We start from the raw sequence: 23,610 nt of genomic DNA, 5'->3' as shown, positions 1-23,610 counted from the left end.
GGATCAGAGTCAAAGAACCCCACAAATCTGCAAGGCACAAAATGGCTAACAAAGTGCAGAATCTCCCCTAGCCCCTTCCTCTTTTTCACTCCCTAAGACAAGCCATCAGAGTCAAAGGTCTCTCTGGCTAACTGTGCAAGGCAGCACGGGTCCTGACAGTAGCACACACGGGGCTCACACAGGTTTAGGAATCTGTGGAAACGGCCTCGGTCTAGAGGTTCAGTCACCCTTCAATACCTGCTCACCTGTAGGCCAGCCCTGTGCTCACAGGTCCCAGCACTTGCCTTCGGGCTCTTCCAAGCATGGGGAGCCTCCCCTCCTCATCCCTCGATCATACCACAGAAAGTTCTCAAAAGACAAGGTCGCCAGTCCCTCACCTCCGAGGCACATCTACTAGTATGCGCCCCTCTCATTCTCCAGAATTCTGCCCCAGACCTCACCGCCCTTCCCGCCGTTGCCAGCCCGCTCCTTCCCCCCCACAGACCGGGCAGGCCCATCTCCCTGCTCGGGGTGGGGGTGGGGGGCGATGGAGCGGCCAGCAGGCTTGAGCCCGTGTTGCCTCCCTGGGGCGGGGGGGGACACAGAGGAAAGGACTCTTTTCCCACAAGGGCACCCTCCAGGTGCCTGTGCCCCCTCAGGAGAGCCGCCTCCACCCCAGTGAAGTAACCCAAGGCCCAGAATTTATGCCATTGAGGATTCTACCCCTTTCTCTACTCTTTTAAGTTCCTGCCTTTAATAGTTTTTGCCATATTAAAAGGTCTTTTTATTTTATTCATCTTAATTATTAATGAGTAATTATCTTCATATTTTAGCTAGAGTGCCTTAATCAATCTTATCACTTTTAACTTAAAGAAATCTCGTTTTTTTTTTTTTTTTTTGCGGTACGCGGGCCTCTCACTGTTGCGGCCTCTCCCGTTGCGGAGCACAGGCTCAGCGGCCATGGCTCACGGGCCCAGCCACTCCGCGGCATGTGGGATCTTCCCGGACCGGGGCACGAACCCGCGTCCGCTGCATCGGCAGGCGGACTCTCAACCACTGCGCCACCAGGGAAGCCTAATCCTACTGTAACTTTTTAAATGTCCCCTTCTGCCATTTTAATGATCATAATTTAGTTTGCTGTACCCTGTTGTAAGTGTTTGTTAGATTTGGTTTTCATTTTTTATTTCAATTTTAACAGCTTTATTGAGATATCATTCATATGCCACACGATTCACCTGTTTAAACTATACAATTCAGTGGTCTTTTAGCATATTCACAGGTATGTGCACCCATCACAAGTCAGTTCTAGAACATTCTCGTCACCTCAAACCCTTTAGCTATCACCCCTCTGTGCCTCCAGCCCAGCCCCAAGCACTCACTAATCTACTGTCCTATTCTGGACTCACCCCTACATGGAATCCCATAGTCACGGCCTTTTGTGATTGGTTTCTTTCTCCACTGAATGATCATGGCACCCTGGCTGGAAAGTCAGTTGACCACAGATGTGTGGGTTTATTTCTGGACTCTCAATTCTATTCCATCAGTCTCTAATTCTATCCCTGTGCCAGTACCATGCTGTCTGGATTACTGTTGCTTTGTAGTAAGTTTTGAAATTACAATGTGTGAGCCCTCTTACTGGATTCTTCTTTTTCAGGACTGTTTCAGCTTTCTACATATCCTCTAATTCCATATGAATTTTAGAATGAGTTTATCGATTTCCACAAAGAAGTCAGCTGGGATTCTTACAGGAATTGCGTGGAATCTGAAGATCAGTTTGGGGAGTACTGACATCTTAACAATGTTGCCTTCTGACCTGTGAACAGGGGATATTTTCCCATTTACTTAGATCTTAAGTTTCTGTCAGTATTTTGTAGTTTTCAGAGTATATGCTTTGTACTTGTTTTGTTAAATTTATTCCTAAGTATTTTATTCTTTTTGATACTATTGTGAACAGAACTGTTTTCTTAATTTCATTTTTGGACTGTTCATTACAAGGGTAAAGAAATAGAACTGATTTTTGTATATTGATCTTGTCCTGCAATCCTGTTGAACTTGTTTTTTATTTTTGAAAAGTCACAGGGCAGCAGCTTGGGGGAAGAGTCCACACCATAAACAGGGAGGTATAGACACTAGAACTACCCCATCCTCTTCACAGCTGGACTCACCTTGCCACTGAACCCGGGAAACCCGCTAAATGCCTGTCTCGGTCATCAGCCCCAGGGAGCCCAACTTCTGTCAACTGCTTTCGACTGTGATCCTTTTCTGAGGGATTACAAAGTTAACTTCTATTTCTCTTCCCTTCTGTTCTCAGCACAACTTAATAAACACAGAACGACTGCTAAACACTTGAAGACAATAATCCAAACTTGCAAAACACATCAGTTCAGGTGACTGTTTTCGTTACCAAGATACTTTTGCCTTTTGCAAAACAGATCACTGCAGCTTTCTGTAACACATCTGAAATATGCCGAAATCCAAACTCTTTGTTTATGTCCTTTTAGAAACACTCATATACATCCAGGCGCACCTGTAAATTTACATGAAGCAATACATCATCTTTATTTAAGTCTTGTCTACTCCATAACAGCTTGGAGGGAAGGTTTTATGTTAATTTTGCAAACTGGGAAGACACAGCTCAAGGCAAGAAAAGACTAAAAAGCTGTGCATTCACCCCTTGTCTCCTGCTCCAGGAAAGTCACTGGAGGGGCACCTAATTAAATTAAATTGGCTAAACGTTGACTTAGCACCTACTCTGTTTCCAGCAGACAATGCACAGACATTAAGGACAGAAAGTATGTGAGGGGTGCGGCCACCACCCTCAAGGAGGGTGGCTTAGTTGGGAAAAAGTCACACAGATAAATAGCTGAGACACAGCGTGGCAGGCCTGTCCTGAGAGGTGGTGACAAGACCATGCGGGGATGAGATGAGCCTCCTGAACAGTTAGAAACGGGCTCACTGCGCGTGTGCGTGACAATCTAAAAACGCCGACTGTCATCTCATCGTCTTAGGTATTTGCCCTCTTAACCTCACCACTGACATCCTTAGTACCCAGTCTGAGGCGTGCTGATCCTTCTTCCCAGCACTGGGCCTCCAGAAAACTAGGACCACTCATGGTGTGATGAGGACACACCTTCAAGGGTTAGGCAGACGACATACCCAGACTGAGGCCAGCTGCGGGTTAAACAGCAGCTGAATGAATGGGGAAGGGGAATGCAGAAGGTGCGTGCCCTCAACAGAGGGTGGCACACCTCTCTGCCTCACCAGTTGCTATTAAAGAAATGCAGTTCAATGTTGCCTAGTTTTATTTCTACGGAAAAGTTGAAAGGCTGACTTTGTAGGTGAAATTTCTGATTTTTAAATGCCATCGACTACAATTAAAACAAACACCATGAGGCCAACAAAATACACTGCCAGATGTGGCCCAAAGGCCCTGCTCTGTGTACACTGTCACCTGTAAGCTCCACGACACTCTGGAAAGATATATGATTCCAGATAACCCCGATGAGGAAACTGAGGCAGGGAGAGGTCAAAACTTGCTGAAGGACTCCCCAACAGGAAATGACCGGACAAGAATTCTAACCCAGGCTGTCTTACATCAAAAGTCCATTCAGGTGTGACAGTCTCAAGGGGCTAGTTTGAATTTCCAAGGACCTGAAGCCGTGGAGGAGCCCAACAAAAAAAGTTACTTAAGGCTCTTTCTTTCTTAATTTCTCTTTACTCTAAAAAAATACTCATCTGCTTATTTTTAATGCCTTTCTTTCAATAGGTCAGGAAATAAAAATGCTTATTAGATCCACAGGTCATGACATTTTAAGCGTTCAGATAATCATATTTCCAAGTCAAATGTGAGGTGGGAATCCCCAGCACAACTCTCAGTTCCTGAAGCCTTTTCTTCCCTGCCGCAGGACCCAGCGGAACTTCCTGGTCTCCTGTCTACTTAAAGGCTGATGCTCCCCACCCCTTCCCCTGAGGAACTCCAGTCATTCAACCAGTCACACATCTACTCAGCACTTAAGACACTCAAAGATGAAGTCTGCTCTTGGGGGGCTTTCCTACCTCCAGGGGCTCCTGCCTTTTATACACCTGTTGTGTGGTAATATCTGTGCGCTACCATCTCCTCCACAAGACTTAGACACAGGGAAGTCAGACAGGGTGGGCAGTGATTCCATTAACTACATGAGGAAGTAAAGGAAGAGACACAGCTCCCTCAGACTGGCAGCTCGGTCACTCAGCAAGCACACCACCTCCCTCCTGCGGGCACCAAGCCAAGTGTTGGGGATGCCGTGGTCTGTCTTCATCCAGCAAACGTTCTCTGGAGCTGTTAGTGAGGCCAGTCTCCACAGGTTACTTGCTATGCCCACATAGTCAAGCACATGGGCCTTAAGTTGTTTAAAATTACACACCTTTTAGTTTTACCTGGCGTTAATAACTTTTTTCCATTTGCTTGGTTTTCTCTGTACCCATATCGAATTCACACTCAGACTCTCTGCTAGCATACAAATTTCCCTTCACACATTCACAGGTACTAAGCAACTGATCCTTTGCATGGGCTTCCGTCCCCCACGCCCCCACGTCTGTCATCATGATTTCCCTTCATCATCTCTCCAGGGTTTCCCATTGTCCCCCCTCTTCCTGGGCCCCATGCTTTCCTGTCTCTTAGCTTAGCCTGTTATTTGATGGTGTACATCCTCCTGTGGCTTCCTAAAAGGGAACTTGGAAGATCAGAGATGAATTGTTTCCAATCCGCATGTACGAAAATGTGTGAGGTCCTTATCCTCACACCTCATTGACTGGAAGATTCCAGGGTGAAAGTCCATCCCCATCAGAAAGTTGACGGTGTTGCTCCAAGCTCTCTAGCTTCCGTTACTACTGGGAAGTCTGATGTCTCCTCTCTGGAGGCTCTTCAAGCCCCAGACTTCTGAAGTCTCTGGCTGTTGGATCCTGGTGTGGGTTTCTTTATGTTCATCATGCTAGACATCTGCTAGGTCTTTTGATCTAGAACTTAACATCCTTCAGATCTGGGAAAATTCCATGTCATTTCCCGTCATCTCTTCCTTTCTACTCCCCTGCACACACACTCCCTCCCCTTACTGTGAACTTGAACTCCTACTGTGTGGACATTGGATCTTTTAGACTCAGCTTCTTATTTTCAACTTAAAACTCTCCTATTTCCATCCCTTTTGAGTTTCTGTTCTTTACAGGAGATTTTCTCAACTTTATCTCACTATCTTTCCTTCCACCAAATCTTTTATTGCAATAGTCATATTTCTTTTATTTCCAAGAGCTCTTTTTTATTTTCTGCATGTCCCTCCTTTATAGCCTCTTGCTCTCGTTTCATGATGCAATATCTTCCTTCTCTCCTTTCCTTTTCTTCTGCTCCTCATTTTGGTTCTATTTCCTAAGTTAGTTTCTCTTACATTTGTGTTAGAGTTCTCAAATGCTTGGTGAAAAGTTAAAATGCAGGGGATTCCCTGGTGGCGCAGTGGTTGAGAGTCCGCCTGCCAATGCAGGGGACACGGGTTCGTGCCCCGGTGCGGGAGGATCTCACATGCCGTGGAGTGGCTGGGCCCATGGGCCATGGCCACTGAGCCTGCGCTCCGCAACGGGAGAGGTCACAACAGTGAGAGGACCGCGTACAGAAAAAAAAAAAAAAAAAAAAAAATGTTAAAATGCTTCATTAAGATACTGCTGTACATTAAAAGTCCTGTGTTTTGCAGGGTCAGGAAGAGAAAGGGAGAGGCTGCCATTGTGTGGGCTTCCATGAAGGGGGAGCAGGCAGAGGCTGGCTATTTTGCTAGGAATCCCCTAAATTTCAGGATCTAGAAGACTTTTCTCTTGGACTGGTCAGTTTCCGCAGAAAAGAAGCCTCCAGCCTCTGGCTTTAGGGACTGTAAGCCTGGCTGCCAGCGTTTTAGGAGCCACAGGGGGAAAGGCAGTGAAGGCTCCTACCTCACTGTGTATAGAGATTATCTCATACCGCCTGTTACCAGCACTGTACCCTGTCCCCAGCTGCATCTCATGTCTGAGAGTCTCAAAAGCCTCCAGGGCATCTTCTCTTGAGGTTAAGTCCAAGGAATGAGGAATCACTGGAGGTACTAATGAGGAAAGACTGCTAAGTCACAAAGTCCAGACCTCTGTCTTTGTGGGAAAGGGCTTGTTACCTGGCTATGCCAAGTAGGGGAGGGGACCTGGGGGGTGCAATGGCTCTTCACAGGCTATAAACCAATCCTCTTGTCTCTAGCCCCATCCAGACTGGTGCTTTCAGAGGTCCCTGGTTTATTTCAGGTTTGACGTGTCCACTCTTGGCTACTGCCCCGCACAAGCATTCAGCTTTCCCAGTCTGTGCGGTCAGTTACCGTTTGTACATCTGCCTTTGAGCACAGAGACGTAGACAACTCTCCCTGCCGTCACTTCCTGTCCTAGTCTCTTTGTACTTGCAGGTTTATTCCTTTTATAGCCTATCATCACCAGGAAGGAGTCGGAAGAGTGCAGAAAACCGCCTCTATTGCTTCTGTCATCTTTTACTGAAAGCTCTGACCCTAAGATTTTTAAACAACTTTGGTTAATCAGGAGGAGTTAAACAGCATGGGATAAAAATCAAGAACTGAGAAAAACACAGGACTAAGGAAGGTTTTTAAAGTTTCATAGTCTATTGTCCCTAGTTTAACCTTCTTAGAAGTTCAAATCCCACCTCCACCACTTCCTGACTGCTTAACCTCATATAAGTTACTTAGCATCTCTTAACTTTAATCTTACCTGTAAAATGGTAATAATACCACCTACTTTGCAGGGCTAGAAAATGCAATCATGCAACACACAGATCAGGTACTTAAAAAATACTGGCTTAGCATAAGAAGGAAAAGATAAATTTCGGTTTCTGGACGCCAGGAATGGGAGATGTTGGAGGGACATCCATATAGAGATGTTTGCTGGGAGTCAGAATGGGTTTCATTCAGCAAACGTTTCCCGAGCGCTTTTTATATAGAAGGTCCTGGGCCAGGCGCTGAGGAATAGAGTGGAAAAAATAACGTGAAATCATCCTACCTCAGGGCAGAACATGGTAAGAGGGACAGGCTGGCACTTAGAGGGGAGAAGTGAAGACTGTCCGTGCAGCCCAGGCAGGAGCCGAGCCTGCCTTTACCTTTCTTGGTCTTGCAAGGTCCACGTTCAGGGTGGATCTCTTGTAAGGGAAGAGGCACCACCTTGGCCAGCCCCGCATTCAGCATGTACTGGTACAGGCGCTTAAACGTCCTCTCGCACAGCCCCTGCAAAATCGAAACGCTGCTGTTAGGTAGAGCAAGGTGTTTGAAACTACTGGAGGGTCACGTACACGAACGAGCAGGGACCCGAGTTAACTGACGATCTTGAATGAGGAATCACTGGAGGCACTAATGAGAAAATACTGCCAAGCTACCTTGTCCAGGGAACAAAACGAGTCTGCAGCAGCATATAAACCATCCATTTGATGATGAGTGGGGAAAGAGATTTCCCCACTGAAAGGGGTGAGAATGAGGCAGATGGGGGCAGCACTAGAAGATTTTCACTGTATACCGTTTCATCTTGTTTTGGTTTTTTTAAACAAGTAAGTGTATTATTAATTATTAATAGATACATACATATGTACACACACCTCTCACAGGCAGTGGAAGAGAAAAAATTAAATTTAAGACCTTTAAAAAAATTTAGTCTATCTGTGAAGTTACAACAAAATGAGGATGAGTACATCCACCCCGTCACTCACATTTCTGCGAGGAGGCAACACAACCAAAATGACCCAAAGCGCTCCTAACTGTCGAGGTTACCAACGAGCAGCCTCCAGTGCAGGCCGTGTTTTTTCATCTACACGTTTTCTTTGCAAAAGGTAATTTACGGGGCTTCCCTGGTGGCGCAGTGGTTGAGAGTCCACCTGCCGATGCAGGGGACGCGGGTTCGTGCCCTGGTCCGGGAAGATCCCACATGCCGCGGAGCGGCTGGGCCTGTGAGCCATGGCCACTGAGCCTGCGCGTCTGGAGCCTGTGCTCCGCAACAGGAGAGGCCACAACAGTGAGAGGCCCGTGTACCGCAAAAAAAAAAAAGTAATTTACTTGCCAACATTGAAAAGTGAGAGAGTTCATTTAAAAAAAAACAGATTCTGGCTTCTCTTGAAAAACAGGATCTGGCAACAAATCCTAGGCCTGCGGTTCCTCCCAGCATCAGCCAGAGGGAGGTGAGGACCAGCTGCTCCCTCCAGACAGGCACGCCCGACCCGGACGCCCTGGCCTTCTCTGCCCATCAGACCCCTTACATGGTGAGGCCGAAGGTCAGTTCCTGTTTACCACCATTTTTGTGCTGCTTTTCTCTCATGATAGTTAAGAGGAAAGTTGAATATTTCTTGAATCCACACTGATATAAAAATTTTTTTTTTTTTTTTGGCCCACGCCACGGGGCTTGCAGGATCTCAGTTCCCCAACCAGGGATTGAACCCGGGCCACAGCAGTGAAAGCGCTGAATCCTAACCACTAAACCACCAGGGAACTCCCTCAAAAAATTATTTTACACTTGGCCTGTTTCACTAATCCACACCACCCTCCTGGCCACTACTAGCATTTGATTTTGCCACCACTGAAAGAGCCAGGCAGGTTCCCACCCGAACAGCAGGAGGCACTCGCGACTAAGCGTGGTGCACGGCTCCTCCCAGGTTTCCTCTTACACTCTGGGGCAGACAGAGGCAGCATATGTCTGAGGGCCGCTGCCACCACCCACGTGCGTGTGATCTCCTCTCGGAGGAGCCAGTACGCTAACTGCTGGGCAGCAGAACATATTGTTATCAAAGAAATACCGACAACTCACATGCGGCTCACTTAACCCGCTGGCTGGTAAACGGCGCCTCTTGTTAATCCAGCCGTGCCCCCAGCGTCGTGGAAAGACCCTATGGAAACGCATCCATCGAACCCTAGCCCTCAACATACGGCCCTGAGCCCTGGACCATCCTATGGGGGGCTGCCGTCGAGGACTCACATAACCTGCCCAGAGGATGGAGGATGACGTAGTCCTTCCCTTACGGGGGGGCCACCGTTGAGGACTCGCACCACCTGCCCAGTTAAAGAAAGTGGCCTTCCCCACTCCCCCCAAAAGACAGCATCCACATTCACGGCGTCCACCTCATCCAGAGGTTAATTATTCACTAAATCCTGCTCAGCCTTCTCTGACCCCTATTTCCAGCTGCTGACTAAACATCACCAAGTCAAAGTCCCAGAAGATCTTCATACTCAATAAATCCTAAAATCAAATTTGTCAGGTGCCTCAATCTCAGGCAAACTCACTCCTCTTTCTGAACTCTGTACTTTCATTGTACACTCATTCAACAAATCTGGGCTCGGCGTCTCCGTGGGCCAGGCCGTCCTCATGGTGGGGGGTTGGCAGGCACGATCCCTGCCCTCAGGTACCCACCCTCCAGCTCTGGTCCACCCCAGGGAGGGGTTGCCACTCGAGCTAGACAACAGACTCCTTCTCCTTCGTTGCTCCCCACGCCCGACATCCACACCCTGGCTTCAGTCACTCACCAAGTCCTGCTAGTGCCACCCCCCCAAATATCACCAACAATTCAAGGCGTCACCCACCCTACCTGAGGCCACACACAGCACCCACCTCCCCGCCCTGCCTGCAATCCCCTCCCCATCCATCAGTTCATCTCCCCAACACTCAAACTGCAGTTCACCAGGCTAAAGGCTGAAACCCAAGTTCTCAGCCTGGCACTCGAGACCTTCTTTATCTGGCTCCAACTTTCCTTTCCAGCCACGTCTCTTACTACTCCCGCCGGGCACGCTGCCGCCTGGCTGCCCCCTGTGTCACTGCCAGCCTCGGAAACACCCCATCACCTCCCACAGCTCCACGCCTTTGCTCCAGCCCGTCTCCTCTGCCTGAAAGATGGTCTCTCCTCTGCCGGATGATGCTGACTTCATCTTCAAAGCCCAGCTCAACTGGAACTGGCTCTACAAAGCTTTTCCCATCTCTCCTTTCACGCAACTCAAACACATCCTTCCAAGGAGCAGTCTGGCCTGAGTGTGTGTTCACACGTCAGCCCCTCCAATTAGACTGCTCTGTGGCAGTGTAAGACTGTCATCCTCGTTCATTTTTGCCATGGTGGTGCGAAACACAGTTCTGACTCCAAATAGATACTCACTAAAGTATTTGTTGAATGAATAAATAAATAAACAGTGTCCTCTATCAGTCAAATCTTGTCACTTAGATCGTCCACAGCTTGACCTGAGATGCTCAGTTTCTCTACCCTTGAGTGACTCAGCAGGGCAGAGGGTTTCGATCTTCAGTGTCTGCATGGGCTGGACGAACAATATAAAGAACAAAGCGGGCAGATATTTCTCTCCGCTTGTAGGAGTTTCCTTCATCTTGACTAGGGCCTCTCAGGAAGAGGCCTTATCAGTCTACCTTTTATTCCCCACTTTTGACAGACACTCAGATACTGAGAAATACTTCTCTCCTCCTGAACAGCAGCGCTCAGAGTGACAAATGGCACTGCCTGCCTGTCTGAGAGGTGACAGGAGGGAAGGGGCCTGGGGTGGGCGGCCAGCACACAGCCAGCTCCAGATAACTGCTCTCACGGGCCCAGGCTGGCCAGAGCCTCTGATATTTCCAGGGAAGCTGGTAACCTAGATTTTGAGGCAAAATCTCAATTTTTAAAAGATGCTAGGTCAAAGTTCTTTTTAACAGTGTGCAGGCTGAATCCGACCCACAAGCTTTGGTTTATAACCTCTGCTTTAAAGAGACTTGGGCATACAGCGCCTTTAGCAGGAGGGGCGAGAGCCCTTCCCTCAGCGCAGTGAAATCAGAGAGCAGAGCCCCCTGGGGGCAGCACAAGGTGAGGAGCGAGAAGGATCTACAACCTGGAGTCTACAAGCAGACTCCAAGCCACGCTCCTTTGGGGACTAATTACGATCACCCCCAAATCTTGACTTCAAATCCTACTGTTCCACCTACAGGGCAGTCATACTTTCCTCCCGTTTCCAGTGATGGCTCCTTCCTAACATCTACGGAGGAGGGCTCAAATCAGACCGGAAGCAGCATCACCCCTGTGCTTTCTTCCTCCCACTCTCACTTTATCACTGCCTCTGTTCCTGGACCCAAAGATGAAGCGGGTCCATAACTGCTTTTCTCCCTGTGTTGTCTCTCCTCCTTCTCAGTAGTCACTCTGTTATTTCAGCATAAAACCACTGGGAACATAATGACAAGCTTGATTATGAAAGTAAATCTAAACGCTCAGATTCACCATTCCACAGGAACTTCTATAGCAGGACTTGGCGCAAATCCCCGGGAAAACTGGAGGCCACCCAAGAGCAGGAAGGACTTAAAGACTGAGCCCTTTTTCATTCTGTAAAGCAAAGTTCTGCTTGTTTCATGGCTATGTTAACAGAGAAGAGTCAATTCTGACTCCATGTTCATGTTTCTGACTTTAACCTTTGCTTTTCGTTGCTTTTGTTATTATAATCATACATAATGACCTGCCTCAGGGAACCCTGCCCCTCTGCCTGAAAGTTGAACTAAAGTGCCTTTGTTCAGCTCACAGGGAGACAATCTGACCCTGCCCACCTGTGAATGGCTGCACAAAAGAAATTAACATATCCCCTCCCTGATGCTGGCCAAGCCAGGCAAAACTAATGGCCATGTTACTTTACTTCCTCACCTCCTACCCCGCTCTGTTCTATAAAAAAAACTGGCATAGGATAGAACGGTTTGTGGGGACCCCAGTCCGCATGTTCTCGGTCTGCCGACTTTCCGAATAAAGTCATTATCCCTTTGCCTCAACACCTCGTCTCCCGATTTACTGGCCTGTTGTGCGGCGGGCAGGACGGGCTTGGACTCGGTAACAGCTAGGGATGGTCAAGCCCACGACAGGGTTTTCAACTGCGGTGCACTGAAATCTACACTTGACAATGCTCCCCACTGCGTTACAAACGGATCCAGCCCCCCACACGGGCAGGGGCAGCTCACCAGTTCCTCCCTCAGCTTTCCCAGTGTCTCTGTCCGGTTACTCCGTGTGCTCAGCACAGCTGAGAGCTTCTCCATAAGGATGTCATATTTGCTCCTCCTGTGAGAAATATAAAACACTTCATTTTTTTCCAGACCTACTGCTAAAGACTGCCTGTTTTTTAAAGATGACAAGATTTAAATGACAACACATCAAACTACAGAACCTTGTGGTCTTAGGTCTCAGAGAACATCCAGCCCAACTGCTTGTCCCTTACAGCTGGAAAGACTGGGGCTCTGAGTGGTTCAGTCTCATGGCCAAGGTCACCGAACTAGTGGCAGTGTACAGACTAGCCTCCGTGGCTAAAACTGTCATGAAATGATTCTTTAAAATGCCTTATATCTTTTGATCATACTGATAAATGGAATACTGCCAGCCATATCAGTAAACAAAGGATGTCACAGTCATCAGCAATTGCAGCCCTCCAAGGTGAGCCAGTGAGCCCTGAGGAAACTCAGGAAAGAATACCTACCATCTAGCAGCCATCAGACTGCAGCCACTCCCCATGGTGGGCCCTGAGGAAACTCAGGATGTGAAAACACAGGATACTGGCCCCAAATAGCTGAGGTGCGTATCAAAGGAATGATTTCAGAGAGCCCAGACTCTTGCACCTCGCCATACACAGAAATGCGGTAAATTCCTTAACTTGGTTTTCTTTAACAATTATCTTTTGACGTTCAGATTACCTGCCCTGGGCTTGAAGTCCTAAAAATTCCCACCGAATAAAACATTTAGATTGTGAATATTTTTTGAGTTGACAATACCTTAAAGTTTAGGAAGCACCAACATATTTCCTTATAAATCACTTGGTAAGAAAGGATAGGGATTATTTCATAAAGAAGTTAAGCTTTTCTAAAATTCAGGCACAAAATGTGAACCCAGGTTTTCTTCCTGGAAATACAGTGCCCTCTGCAGTAATCAGGACACCTCTCTGATTCTGAAGCCCTGGTTTCTATCTCTCACTTCACTGGCATGACTGACTTTCCCTTCCTTTGCATTTTTATTGTGAAGTGGATGTCATAATAAATGCTTACAAGCTAATGGACGCCAAAGGAAGCTATTAAAGGAGCCAAGGGCTACCCCAGCTGTGTGTGGGTGGGGGGGTGTTGGAGGAGGGGCAGAGAGGAAGGTATTGTCATGCAGCTGGGGAAGGTGTGAACTTGGCTTTAACTGCCCACAGGTTTAGCAGCAGGGAGGGCATATATATATATGGGATCCAGAGACGCCCACTTCTCCATTTTTACTGCCTTTCAATGAATGAAAGAATAGATGAAGGCACAGATATTCACTGCGTATGAACTAGTACCAAGCTTTGTCATGGCCATTCTACAGAAGAGGAAACAGTGGTTCAGAGAGGTCAAGTGATCGTGCCCAAATCAGGAGCAAAGACTTAAATACAGATCTTGACTTAGTCCATTGTTCTCTCTTCTACCCACAGAACCCTGTCACCATAACAAATCAAATTTGACTTATTTACTTTTATTTTTACACTCCCAAATTTCACCAAAATGTTAACAGTTCCTATTGCTGGGCTGTGGGGTGATAGGCATTTTTTGCCCTTCTTTTCTATATAATTTCCGGATTTTCTAAATAAGCAACACTTATTCTCATTATCCAAATTAGGTGGTAAACATCTTTTTTTTAAAAGCTAGTCATATTCTGATTTGGCCTCTAGGATTTTTTAAAGGTATAATACACATGGCTGAAAGACAGAGGTAAGGGAGCATTCTGGTGTCTCACACTGTACCTGTCCATGTGAAACCGATTCAGGAGGAGGAGAATTGAGTGCTGCTGGGCTCCAGTGGGTAATCGGATCACATGTGACTGCATCGTAATGAGCCCATTTTTGTTCAAAATTTTCCTATGATAGTGGAGCTTCCCAGCATCAACCCTGGAGGAGAGGAAGAGAGTGGGCGGTCATTTTGCTTTGTTGGTTGCTTTCACCCCACAGTGTGGAGGACATGAACACCAGAGACACACACCTCCTATCCAGCCAACCTGACAGAACAGCTGCTATGTGACAATGGCCTTGGAAAGAACAGCCGTGCCTCAGCCTAAGGCACACCCCAGACCCCCAAGAGAGGTGGATGGGGAGATGGGGGTAAAGGAGAGGGGAAATGGATGGCTGGCGCAGGAGACAGTAAGGGTTATATTAGCAAGGAGCTAATCAGACATGGGTCTCTAATCATATAGCGGCCAATAACTAGGGTTGCCATGCATTCTGGCTTGCCAGGTGGTCTCAGTTTATGCCCATTGCCTGGTGTCCCTTCTGGTCAGCTCCACCTTCCACTCTCAAAATGTCTGGTTTGGACAATAAATTCTATGGTCACCCCAGGGTCTCTCTCTCTTTCTTTTTTGTTTTTTCTTTTTTCAGCTGCAACATGAGGCATGCAGGATCTTAGTTCCCCAGACCAGGGATCAAACCCATGCCCCCCTGCAATGGAAAGGCAGAGTCTAAACCACTGGACTGCCAGGGAGTCCCCTTTTTTGGGTCTTTTTTCCAGGGTCTCTTCAATGAGAAAGCATCGTGCTTCCAATCACCATGGATGTGGGGACTGCCCAGGTGGCAGGGCCCAATGATCAGGGAGCCCCAGCATTGACAGCAGAGAAGCAAAGCATCCCCTCACTTGAAAGCAGTGCTGTGGAGGTCTCGTTGGAGCTCCCCTTGCCACCGGGACCGGCCTAATCGCTCCAAAATGCAGTAGGAGAAGTCGGGGAGCTTCAGGTCGGGGTCACCCTCCAAGCCGATCAAGGCCCGGTACCGCATGTCTTGGGAAGCAACAATGATCAGTTTCTTCCGCCACCTGCAAATCAGAAGCCACCGCAGGAAGAAATAACTGTAATTGATTTTTAAGAAAATCGAAATATGAAAAAGCAGAACCTTAGTGAACCATCATTTCCTGCTAATTCTTGGAGGTTCACAATCCCCCAGTTAAGGAGGTTTCCATCCTAGAACCACAGAGCGTTCAGGGGGAACAGAGCCAGTCTCACCAGTTCCTTGCTCAGAGTCCTCCCCGTCCGGCCAGGGCCCTCAGGCCATACCCCCGACTCCCAACCAGGGCCTGGTCCGTCCTGCACACCCCCACGGCCCTGCCCTGCATCCACAACAGCCCCGCTGGTCCTCTGCCCAGCTGCTCTGCCCTCACGTCTTCAGGCCACTGATTCTCTCCATTCAGGCCACTGCTCAGATACCAACACCTCAGGTCTTCCTGAAAATGCTAACCAGAGTCTATCCCCCGCCTCTGACCATTTCCAGACTCTTCACAGCACCTGGCACTCTCAGAAATGGCCACTTTTGGGGGCACACATTTCTGCAATAAGCGCCCTAAGAGGGGGCAGGTTGTCATCAGGGTCCCCAAGACATCCTCAGGGCCCAGAATGGCTCTGGTGCACAGCAGGGTCTCTGTAAATATCTACTAAGTGAACAAACTCGCCTACTGAACTGGATGGATAAAACAAACTTCAGAATCAAAAACAGTGCCCTGCGTCATCAGTGGACCTGCAGCCTGTTGGAGACCAGACTCGGGACAAATCATTAGTTCCTCCTACTGTCTTGGTGTGTGAAAAATAATGCCCGAAAAAGAGGCCAAGAACACTTCCCAGCCAGGTGCTTCGAGATGTCGCAGCTGGGAAAACTGACTTCTCTGCTGAGGTCTAACCGTCTACGGCGCTGAAGATGGAGACTCCACCCTGGCGCCTTGCCTGCTGACTTACATGGCCATCTTGGGCAGACTGTCTCAGGTCCTAGCCCTGCCAGAGATCCCACAAGGGTGGGCTGGCAGAGAAGCTATCCCCACTCACTCCTTGACATCGAGACGCACCAGTTGGAGGAGCTCCCTCTCCCAGGGGAATGAGTCTCCAAGGGTCCATATCAGAGCCCAAGGGCTCCCAACCCCTCCCGCCTAGAGCCACCATCTACTGCTCCCAGCCTGTGGTTTACAGATGCCTGATCGCAAGGCCTGTCTTCAGTCACATCGCTCAGTCTGACGGTTCCTCCTCTTGGCCCCGCCTTGCCACCCAATGTACCAGATGACTTCATTGCTCCCACTGAAGAGGCAAAAAGGAAAAAGAGGAGGAACTGCCCATTGCCACGTCTACATTTTCATTTAACTGCAGCTTCTTTCACATTGCCTGTGACCCATAATTAGCCTTCTGCATAGTCACAGGGTCTGTATGGTCCATCTTTAAAAAAGAATGTTAGGCTGTGAATACACGTAACGGACAGAAAGTCTACTTTTCTGTGTCTGTGTGTCACAAACTTAGGACCTGTGTTCTCTGTCTCAAAACAGGCTCATTACGTTAAATCGGAAGAGGTCAGTTGAGAAGAGAAAAGTTTGAAAACAGGGGAGCTGATTTGCTGCTTTAAGAATGTGTTCAGGGTGGTTTACTCCCGTCCTATCAGAACTCCAACATCTCCCAGTAGCTGACTCTAGGACTCCTGCCCGAGGCCCACTTTGCTGAGCCTGGTCATCACATAGGTTATCCAACACTGATGAAGCGCCTCGCAAGGTACCAGAGATGCCAAGATAAATCAACATGGCATCTGCCTTCACGGAGCTCAGAGTCTACTGAAGAGAAACACAAGAAAAGGAACACTTACTCTGGGATTCGATAACTGTGGTCAAGGTCATGGAATGACATGTGCGAGGAGCCCCAGTTCAGGCCTATGTGCGTGAAGAGAGCGTGTGTGCAGTCACCAGGGAGAGCTCTTCCTGAGCTAGCAGGAAGCCGGGTGGGGGAGGGTCAGGAAGCAGAAGCTGCAAAGCTCCAGAGCCAGAGGAGGGGAGGGGAGGTCAAGAGGAAGAAGGAGTGAGTATAGCTGTTTCTTCCAAGAAGCATGGCTGCAGCAACAGAATCACAGCTACGGGGGATCCAAGGCCAAGAGGTCTTGTTTTAAGATGAACGCGCCATGGTAATGGGCTGACGAGAAAGTACTGGTCAACAGGCAAAAAGCTGCAAATAAAGGAGAAAGAGGAGCTCGCTGACAGAGGTCGGAAAGAGCACGAGGTACGGGGGAAACGGAGGAAGAGAAGCATCCAGATGACAGCCCAAGGCAGGGCCAGGCTTCCTGTCTCCCCTGAGGTGAGGGAGGGGGAGAGAAATCCGGGCAAGCCTGCAAGCTGAGGAAGAAGGCGGCAACTAGGAGAGTTCACATTGGAAGCTTCTCCCTGTTCTGTCAGGTAGGAAGGGAGGTGGGGATGGGGTGAGGGGCTTGAGGCAGCCTGGGAAATTGGGACCCTGACTGAAGACTCACAAAAGTACAGCTGGGCAGCAGAGGATGCAGCCTGGACAAGAGAGCGAAAGGCACCAATCCAAATGACAGCTGCCTGTCCTGCCCAAAGGGCCAGGCGGCCTGTGGACACAAAGGGAAAAGAAAGGCAGCGCCCCACCCCCGCCCCCAGCAAAACTAGCCCCAAGAGGAGGGCAGTGGTAAAGGACTGGCTTGGGGCAGGGCGGACGCACTCTGATGGGCACGAGGGCGGCACGCCAGTTGTGGCGCTGACCACACCCCCAACTTAAAGCAGGAAGATGCCCACAAGTTTCCCGTGATGCAAATCAGTTACCTGCCAAAGGCTTCCACCATCGTACAGCGGGGCTGTAACGTCTTGGTCCTGATGTCACTGGTAATGTTTTTCCTCTCCTTAAAGTACTGGCATGAGCCCTGGATGCCATCTTTATTCTCCAAGATCATATGAATGGGGTAGACATCCTCCAAAGGGACCGGGTCCCTCCTGGACTCCAAAATGCCAGTTTCCAAATCAATTTCTTCATACCTAAGGGGGAGATCACAGATATCAAACCACAGCTCAGCCTCAGAAATAACACGTTTGGCGTGTTCTTCTGACAACCTCTGGCAGAGGTCGGAGAGAGGAAGTGCGATCACCTGGTCGCACCCGTCTTCCAAACGCAGGTCATCTTAACAAGCAGCGTCCCTGCTTCTCTATCCCAGAGAAGACACTTTTCTAGGAGTCTCTGAATCCACCCTGGACGCTGAATGCTGAAACGAGAACCACCTTCCTGGCCCAAGTCATGGCCTTTTGTTTTCCCCCCAATCCAGTGCCTGGTCTCCAAACCATCAAGTTTGGACTTAATGACTCAAGGCTTCCCTACTTTAAGATGTTACCTTTCCACATCTCTTTAGTTATCCCTCTCGTACTTCCATCCATTTTTATGGTTTCAATTATCACTTGCATATTAACAATTCTCACCATCAAATCCTCAGTCTTGTTTTTCCCCCAAACACTAATCCTGCCTTCAACTGTCTACGCCTCAGATCTGATGAGATCAAAACTAAAGTTATGGGCTTCCCTGGTGGCGCAGTGGTTGAGAGTCCGCCTGCCGATGCGGGGGACACGGGTTCATGCCCCGGTCCAGGAAGATCCCACATGCCGCGGAGCGGCTGGGCCCGTGAGCCATGGCCGCTGAGCCTGCGCGTCTGGAGCCTGTGCTCCGCAATGGGAGAGGCCACAACAGTGAGAGGCCCGCGTACCGCAAAAAACCAAAACAAAACAGAACAAAAAACAAAAAAAAAACTAAAGTTATGACTGCCACTCCACACCTCCAATAAAGTCCCTCCTTCCCCTCCTTGGTACCACTTTCTCCCAGTCTGGGTTCAGATTCTGGGTTGATGACCCTCTCTGCGTCTCAATTTTCTCTTCAGGAAAATGGGGATAAGAATATCCAGCTCCTAAAGTTGTTGTAAAGCTTAAATAACTTGCTATACGTAAGGATCTTGGAACAGTTCCTGCTTACAATAAGCATATATGTAAATTTGAACTATTATTCCTCATTCACTATCTCCAGTTCTACACTTCAACCCAACTTAACGTACTTCTCTTCCTTTGGAACACTCTGCCAACTGGCTAGCTAAATCCAACCTTTAAGTCTTGTTTTAGACAGTATTACCTCTGGGAACCTCTCCCGACCCTCACAATATGGCTTAAGAGCACAGACTTGGGGGACAGACGGCCTGGGTTGAGTCAACACTCAGTCACTTACAATATCCATAACTTTGGACGGGTTACTTAATCTCTATCACTCAGTTTCCTTCTCTGCAAAATGGGGAAGATAACTGGGAATTCCCTGGCAGTCCAGTGGTGAGGACTCGGTGCTGAATGGGGAACTGAGATCCCGCAAGCCCTGTGGCACAGCCAAAAAAAGAAAAAAATGGGGAAGGGTACCTTCCTCATAGTGTCACTGTGAGAATGAAGTGGGTTCAGTCTCCTGAAACTCCAGGAACAAGATCTTAGAATAGTATGAGGCCATAGTACGTACTATTCTAAGTACGAGGCCAACGAGCACTAAATAAATGTTAGCTATTATTATTGTTCTTGTTGTTGCTAAGCTGGCCGACGTGAAGACTCTAGTTGCCTTAGGCTCTCTAATCCAGCACTGAATGAATGCTGTTCTGTGGAACTCAACTGTCTCCAGTCTTGAGCTGAACAGCCTGCTCCAATCCTAAGCTCCACTTCGGAGGAAATACTCTCTGAAACACAAAGCATATCCTCCCAGTCTTGCTCACCACCACCCCAAACACACACGAACATAATGGAACATCACCAGGTGACCCCCCCCCCAACTCCATCAGACGCCTGGGTCCTGCCAGGCCTGAGGGACCCCCAAATCAGCCTTTCTCTGCGCCTCCATCAGACTCCGGGTCTTTCTTCCGCTCCATTCCTTTTTCTCCCCTCCCGTAAGAACCTGGCCCTCTCGCAGCTCCATCAGACCCGGGTCTCTGCCCCCGCCCGCCCGCAGAGCCAGGCCGCTGACCGGTCTTGGAGCTGGAGATCTGGTCTCTCCCGAGGCTCCTCGTAGAAGCTGATGCCCGGGTGCGTGGCAAGGGCCCGCCACAGAAACTCCTGCGTGTTGGGCTCCAGAGGCAGCGGGAAGGGCGGCACTCGCGTCTCCAGACGGCTCCAAAGCGCGGGAAGACACAAGCCATCAAGTCCCTCCAGGGCCACCTCGTCCAACAACGACTCCAGTGCGTCCATTGCTACTTCAGTTGGCAGCAACCGGGGCGCCTGCGCACCACGCCGCCAAAGGCCCTGGTCCAGAGCGCCTGCGCACAACGACTGGCAGCCAGGGAGGCGGGGAGGATCCGGGTACCGGAGGAGGAGTTCCAGAGCATGGTCGTGCTGTCACTCCCTTTGGGGGAGGGTTCATTCCGTGGAACTCCATTGCCATTGGTCCGGAACCCCGCAGTAACCAGGGGAACTGCAAACAGTGTAGAGGCCGCTTCCGGTTCGAGCACCCGGAACCGCCGCCTCTAGGGATGGACGGTGAGTGTCCGCGGGCCCCCCCGGGAGGTCGGGCAGTTACTCTCCCATCCCTCCTGAGGGCTCCCCCGACCCGGGCAGAGCCCTAGGCCACAGACCCCTGGACCACCACTGCCTGACCCAAGGTGGTCTCCGTCTGAGGGAAAGGGAGCCTTAGTGGTCCGGGATGGGAAGAGGAGGCTGGGGGGAGTGGTCAGTGATTTGGTCACTATGCTGCTTGTGGTTGTGTTGGAACCCCGTACTGGCCAGGGCATCAGAGTAAAGGTTGTCGACTGAAAAATTATTCACAACCTAAAAGTTGAGAGTTATGTTTCATTTGGTGGGAGTTTTTATAACTTCAACCCCGCTAGGCAGCATCTCAAGTAATCCTGAGAGAACTGCTCAGAGGAGGCAAGTTGGGGGAGCCCGGATATATAGGAGTTTTGCAACAAAGGGCAGGTAGTGTGAACGTCAAAAGATTATTGTTAATTAAAGAAAACCAGATATCCCAAGTTAAGGAATTTAGCGCTTTTCTGTGTATGGGAAGATGCAAGAGTCTGAACGTCGAAAGATTATTGTTAATTAAAAAAAACAGATATCCCAAGTTAAGGCATTTAGCGCTTTTCTGTGTATGGGAAGATGCAAGAGTCTGGGCTGTCTGAAATCATTCCTTTGATATGCACCTCAGCTATTTGGGTTCAGTATGTAGGGAGTGGCTGCAGTCTGATGGCTGCTAAATGGCAGGTATTCTTTTTCTTCCTGAGTTCCCTCAGGGCTCACCGGCTCCTGTTCGAGGGCAGCAATTGCTGATGACTGTGACATCCTTTGTTTACTGACACGGCAGGAAATATTCCCTTTGTCAGGGTTTAGGGTGGGAAAGACAAATAGAGGTGGGAGGTGGGGTTCTTGTGTGTCCTGGGGCATGGAACTGTGGAATACGGGAGGGAGTTGGTGTGGAAGTAAGCATTATCATGGGGAATGCAGTCTTCAGCTACTGGGAGATGGGACTTGGTAAGGGGGATGCGGGGGAGACTCTCTTTCTGTGCTTTGATGTTAATGATACTGTTCAGTGCCCGGAACTCTAAATGTTGTCAAGCAGCTCAATAAACTTCGTAACAGTCTTTTGAGGTCAGTGTTATCCCATTTTACAAATGAGGACACTGAGGCTCAGAGAAGTGAATTATCTTTTGCCCCAAATCAGAGTCATCAAGTGGCAGAGTGAGTAAGGAACCGGACACTGTCTCTGGAGCTGAATTAGGGAGTTTGAGATTTGAAAGGGATTTTAGAAGCCCTTCATTCCAGAAGTTGCAAATGGAGATATTTGCAGGGGCAAGTCTGGTGGGATGGATTGGGCTGTGATTAAAAGTCAATTTCTTTTCTGAAAGGGAAGCTTCTCACTCAGCTCCAACCAGTTAGTTTCCTGGGGTGCTTCTCAAAATGCCACAATGGCCAATCAGTCTGAAGGCCAGATGCAGCCTGTGGGCCATCATTTAGGGATCCCCATAAGAATCAGAGAATTCTATGATTCTAAAAATAGGCTACCCTGATATCTCATTTTATAAATGGGAAGAGTCGGCCAGAATCCACATAATTTTTCTCATTATACCACTGTCCCTAACTTCTGGGAAATGTTGTTCCTTTGTGATATCTGCTTAACACAGTGTGGAAAAAAAATTTTAATTGAACAATCTGTTATGTGCTTAAAAGACATCTTTGCCCTTTGTACTTCAGAGGTAGTATAAAATGGCATTCACCAGTTTGCCCAGTGGAAAGGTCAATGTAATGTTGCTGTAGAACAACAGTACTCAGATCTTTCTGGTCTCAGGATGCCTTTATGCTCTTAGCTCAAGAGAGCTTTGTGTGTGTTATATCTATGATATTTACCATATCAGAAATTAAAGCCAGGAAAATCTTAAGACATTTGTCATTTATCAACTCATTTAAAAGCAATAATAAATGCATTACTTCTGAACATAAATAATACTTTTTATTGAAAAGTGACTATATTTCCCACCAGAAAGGTTAATAGGAAGCATGATATTGTTTTAGAGTTTCTTAAATCTCTTTAATATCTGGTTTAATAGGAAATAGCTAGACTCGTTTCTGCTTCAGCAACCAAACTGTTGTGTTATTTTGGCTGATATATTTGAAGAAAATGGGGCCTCACACAGACATTTTTTTTTGGAACAGGGAGTATTTTAATTGTCTTTTCAGATAGCTGTAAACATTCTTCTTTGACAGTATTCCGAAACTTAGCAAGTGGTAATTTCTCAAAGGTTAGTCACAATGTGGCATCTGAAACCATATTGGTGAACTTTTGTTTGTACTCTGTTACATTAAAGCCCATTGGTCTATCTCGCCCTTTGATTGCGTAGTTTACCCACGTATGATTCCGTAACATTAGGCATTTGTCAATTGGAAAGTTCACTGAGTTATGCAGATCTTCTAAATGTTGACGACATTGGAAATACAACATTAAATGGCATGTCATTACACAATATCAAAAAATCACATTCCTTAGTATCCCTTTTTTAAAAAAAAAGAGTTTAAGTATTGGGAAGCTATTAAACTCAAAGTACAGGAAACAAGTTTCCTACTTGTTTTCACTTGAAAGCTTGAATTTTATCACTGGCAACAAATACCATCAGTTGTTTTCTTGAAGTGACATGCTTACTTTTGTATTTAAGAAAATGTCTGCCAGATACTCAAGTCTGAATAACTATAATTTGTCTACTAGTTGTTCATTCAAGTAAACATGGCATTTGATACAATATGTGGCTACTTCAGCTGGCAACTTAAACACACAAGTGTTTTGTAGGATCAACTGTTGTACTTTGGCTTATAGCCGAAGTGCTTTATATGTACTTTGCATTTTTTCACACAGAATATTTAAAAGATGTGTTCTCATGGGTTCAGGTTTAATAAAATTAATTTTTATTTAATTTTCATCAGGACATTCTTAAGTGAAAATGTTTTTTTGTTTGTTTTATCGTCAGCACGTGGCACTAAAGAGTATAATGACTACTGATACAGTTTGGTGCCGCTGCCTTGTAGCCACTCAAGCTATCAGCAGTTTTACCTACTGTTGCTTTTGCATCATCAGTGCAAATACCAACACAATGAAAAAGTCTTAGAATTATGATGAAGATAATACTTGTCCTTGGGAACCCCTCTTCCTCCCAGGATCTGTGGAACACACTTTGAGAAACATTGCTGTAGACCATTTTCAAGAAGTCTGTTCAGTCAGTTCTGTTATCATCTCAGTGCTCCTGAGCATTATGGCCCAGTGGAGGAATTTGTCCATTTTTAGATTGGTTACAAAAAGGAAAAATTTGTTCTAAGAAAGTGTTTGCC

General features: G+C 47.8%; 2 protein-coding genes across 3 annotated transcripts in view; one reads left to right on the top strand and one right to left on the bottom strand.

Annotated features, from left to right (window-relative positions):
* GTF3C1 (general transcription factor IIIC subunit 1) overlaps positions 1-19,998 on the bottom strand; it is a 72,595-nt gene extending 52,597 nt beyond the window's left edge. Inside the window, exons 1-6 of one of the 2 annotated variants that reach the window (XM_082669828.1) lie at positions 19,772-19,998; positions 17,566-17,775; positions 14,629-14,805; positions 13,749-13,892; positions 11,965-12,061; positions 7,121-7,244 (exon numbers count right to left, since the gene is read on the bottom strand). In XM_082669828.1, the coding sequence (XP_082525954.1) occupies positions 7,121-7,244; positions 11,965-12,061; positions 13,749-13,892; positions 14,629-14,805; positions 17,566-17,775; positions 19,772-19,992 (973 nt within the window). In that variant the 5' untranslated portion in view covers positions 19,993-19,998. The remainder of the gene's footprint in view (positions 1-7,120; positions 7,245-11,964; positions 12,062-13,748; positions 13,893-14,628; positions 14,806-17,565; positions 17,776-19,771) is intronic. The other variant, XM_082669827.1, reaches the window with a different exon arrangement.
* Positions 19,999-20,204: 206 nt separating this feature from the next.
* The window catches only part of KATNIP (katanin interacting protein), a 198,503-nt gene continuing 195,097 nt past the window's right edge, over positions 20,205-23,610 (top strand). The window contains exon 1 of the mRNA XM_082670946.1: positions 20,205-20,280. Within this exon, the coding sequence (XP_082527072.1) occupies positions 20,274-20,280 (7 nt within the window). The 5' untranslated portion in view covers positions 20,205-20,273. The remainder of the gene's footprint in view (positions 20,281-23,610) is intronic.

Source organism: Grampus griseus, assembly GCF_964374135.1.
Source record: "Grampus griseus genome assembly, chromosome: 14".
NCBI classification, from domain to species: Eukaryota; Metazoa; Chordata; class Mammalia; order Artiodactyla; family Delphinidae; genus Grampus; species Grampus griseus.
Note: the sequence above shows the minus strand (reverse complement) of the source record. Positions and strands in the feature narration are given on the sequence as shown.